Raw genomic sequence first — 2196 nt, forward strand, 5'->3', positions numbered from 1 at the left:
GGACGTTTGACACCAGATGAAGGGGCTGTAGCCCCTGTTTATTGCGCCTTATTGCCGGAAAATACAGAGATAAAAGGAAAATATATCTGGCATGATAAAACATTATCAGAGTGGAAATATATAATAGATGGACAAACTGGATTGTGCTAATCATTCCTATGATGCGTAACATGAACAAATAGCTAGTTGTTATACTATATATTTGTTTTTATCACGTTAAGTACTTAATAAAAAAAGGAGCAAGGATAACACAGAATCTACAAAACAAATGTAGAACACCTTTTTTCTTACAAATATCTCTTATTTTAAAACAACTGAATAAAAATATATATTGAGGTATGTTACATTATTACCCACATTTTCAGAAAAAAAAATCTTGCGTGAATAATGTGAAACGATTCCCTATATTATTTTCTATACTAAATACGAAATGTATGTTATAACTAAAGAGAAGAAATGGATTCTTGACAAAAGCAATGCATTTAATAAAACTATGAGCTATCTCGCTTGAGCGGTCATCGCTTCTCTCCGCGCTGCTTCAGTTAAGAGATGGATATCTACTTCATCCACTGGAAGTTGTACGTATCGTACCACAGATCCACGTATGAAGCAATTCTTTACCGATAACTAGAATTTAATATGCATCTTGTTAATTATATTTGATTGTGCATTAAATTTAATGACTATATTGCATATAACTGTCATCGTTAGTCATTACTTTAATTTTAAATTGGCAGACAAAGGTTTAAATTTGCACGACAAACGTCAATGGCAATTGACTTATTGACATACCATGTGAGGATACTTCTCTGAATCCGTTACGCTAATGTCGGCCAGTTTTATGTTCAGATACTGATCGACGGAATACAATGTGCCGCAGATACTGAAACAAAACACGTTGTAGTTGTCGGCATCAGTGTCATATTCAAAACGTTGTAATCGCGTGACAACTCACCTGAGGTCATTTTTTAGCTCGACCACCACGTCCTTTCCGATCAAGGATTTGAAGAAGGAATAGAACAGCTGAAATTGAAAACACGCTCGGTTGAACTTGATAAAAATCCGGATGTTATTCGCGTGGAAAGCCGGATGTTACGTATCTCGCTATCGCGACAATCTACGTTTTAAGACTTACCATGACTAATTCGATAGATCACTGCGATCACTAGGATATTTAGTATCGTGTGTGCTACTTTGCAATTATTTACAATGATAAATGCCTTACAAAGAGTCTCGGCGGCAAATTTATAACCTCATCACGAAACGACGAATCGACGGAGCGACGCTGCGACGCATGGAGCATAATATATATAGAATGGAAACTTTCGCACGATTTGAGCGAGTATTAGGCTGCGGTCACATGATGCGTCATGCGTGATGCGGGATAGGCGTCCGTTATAGCAACAACCAATCAGAGCTATCCCGCATAACGCATCCCGCTTGATTTTCGTCCGCCCTGTGCACATGGTACGGAATTTAGCCAAAAATTCGGCTACAGAATTTAAAAATATTTTTTCAAGTTGTAAATTGTATTGACAAAGTTTTTAATAATGTAAAGACAAAGGTAAAATTAATATTAAAGAGTATTATACATTTCGCGAATCAATAAAATATCGTTTCAAAACAGCTGCGAAGTAGCTTTCCTTGCCAAATAAGCAGCTGCTTTGAACGGTTTTTCCCAAAATTTAGCCAAATTAATTAACGAATCTCATTAAAATTAATCGTTTTAATCAGTAAGATCAGCCGCAACCCGGTACATAGCCGGATTTTCCATTTTGGCTCTTAAAAAATCTATATATATAAGTACCGTTTTCTGTCTGTATGTACGCGAACTACTCATTCGTTAGTGGACCAAATTTTTACCAAAAGTATATGAAATAGGGGTAGAATTTTCCGGGGATAAAAATGTCGTGGTTAATTTTTCGTTACCGATTTTTTTGGAAACCGGTTCCGAAATTTTTTCAAATTTTACGAGAATTAATTGTCCAAATCTCAAAGAATTGTATATGAAGTAAGGGTAGAATATATATATGTCCCAGAGAGTGCCATAAAATGTACAATTTTTCGTTATCGATTTTTTTGGAAACCGGTTACGAATTTTTTCCAATTTTTCGGGAATAATTAATTGACCGAATCGCAAAGAATTGTATATGAAGTAGGGGTAGAATATTTTCCGGGGATTGCCATAAAGTGTAT

At 35.6% G+C, this 2196-nt stretch overlaps 1 protein-coding gene across 1 annotated transcript; it reads right to left on the reverse strand.

Annotated features, from left to right (window-relative positions):
* Nucleotides 1–53: 53 nt before the first annotated feature.
* LOC112453164 (U6 snRNA-associated Sm-like protein LSm2) lies at nt 54–1296 on the reverse strand. The gene is made up of 4 exons (XM_025013750.1): nt 1136–1296; nt 956–1023; nt 793–883; nt 54–627 (listed from the first exon to the last, which is right to left on the reverse strand). Exons 1-4 carry the CDS (start codon nt 1136–1138, stop codon nt 499–501), a joined length of 291 nt encoding a protein of 96 aa, XP_024869518.1. The 5' UTR covers nt 1139–1296; the 3' UTR covers nt 54–498.
* Between the last annotated feature and the right edge of the window lie 900 nt (nt 1297–2196).

The sequence above is a fragment of the Temnothorax curvispinosus genome, unplaced genomic scaffold (genome assembly GCF_003070985.1).
Source record: "Temnothorax curvispinosus isolate PA1 unplaced genomic scaffold, ASM307098v1 QBEX01004094.1, whole genome shotgun sequence".
In the NCBI taxonomy this organism is placed as follows: domain Eukaryota; kingdom Metazoa; phylum Arthropoda; class Insecta; order Hymenoptera; family Formicidae; genus Temnothorax; species Temnothorax curvispinosus.

Bases quoted from the DNA above. Each gene is read 5' to 3' on its own strand.
- LOC112453164 (XM_025013750.1), bottom strand. The intron at 884-955 runs GTGAGTTGTCAC...GTTTTGTTTCAG, and splicing joins GAGCTAAAAAATGACCTCAG to TATCTGCGGCACATTGTATT. The intron at 628-792 runs GTATGTCAATAA...ATTAAATTCTAG, and splicing joins CAGAGAAGTATCCTCACATG to TTATCGGTAAAGAATTGCTT.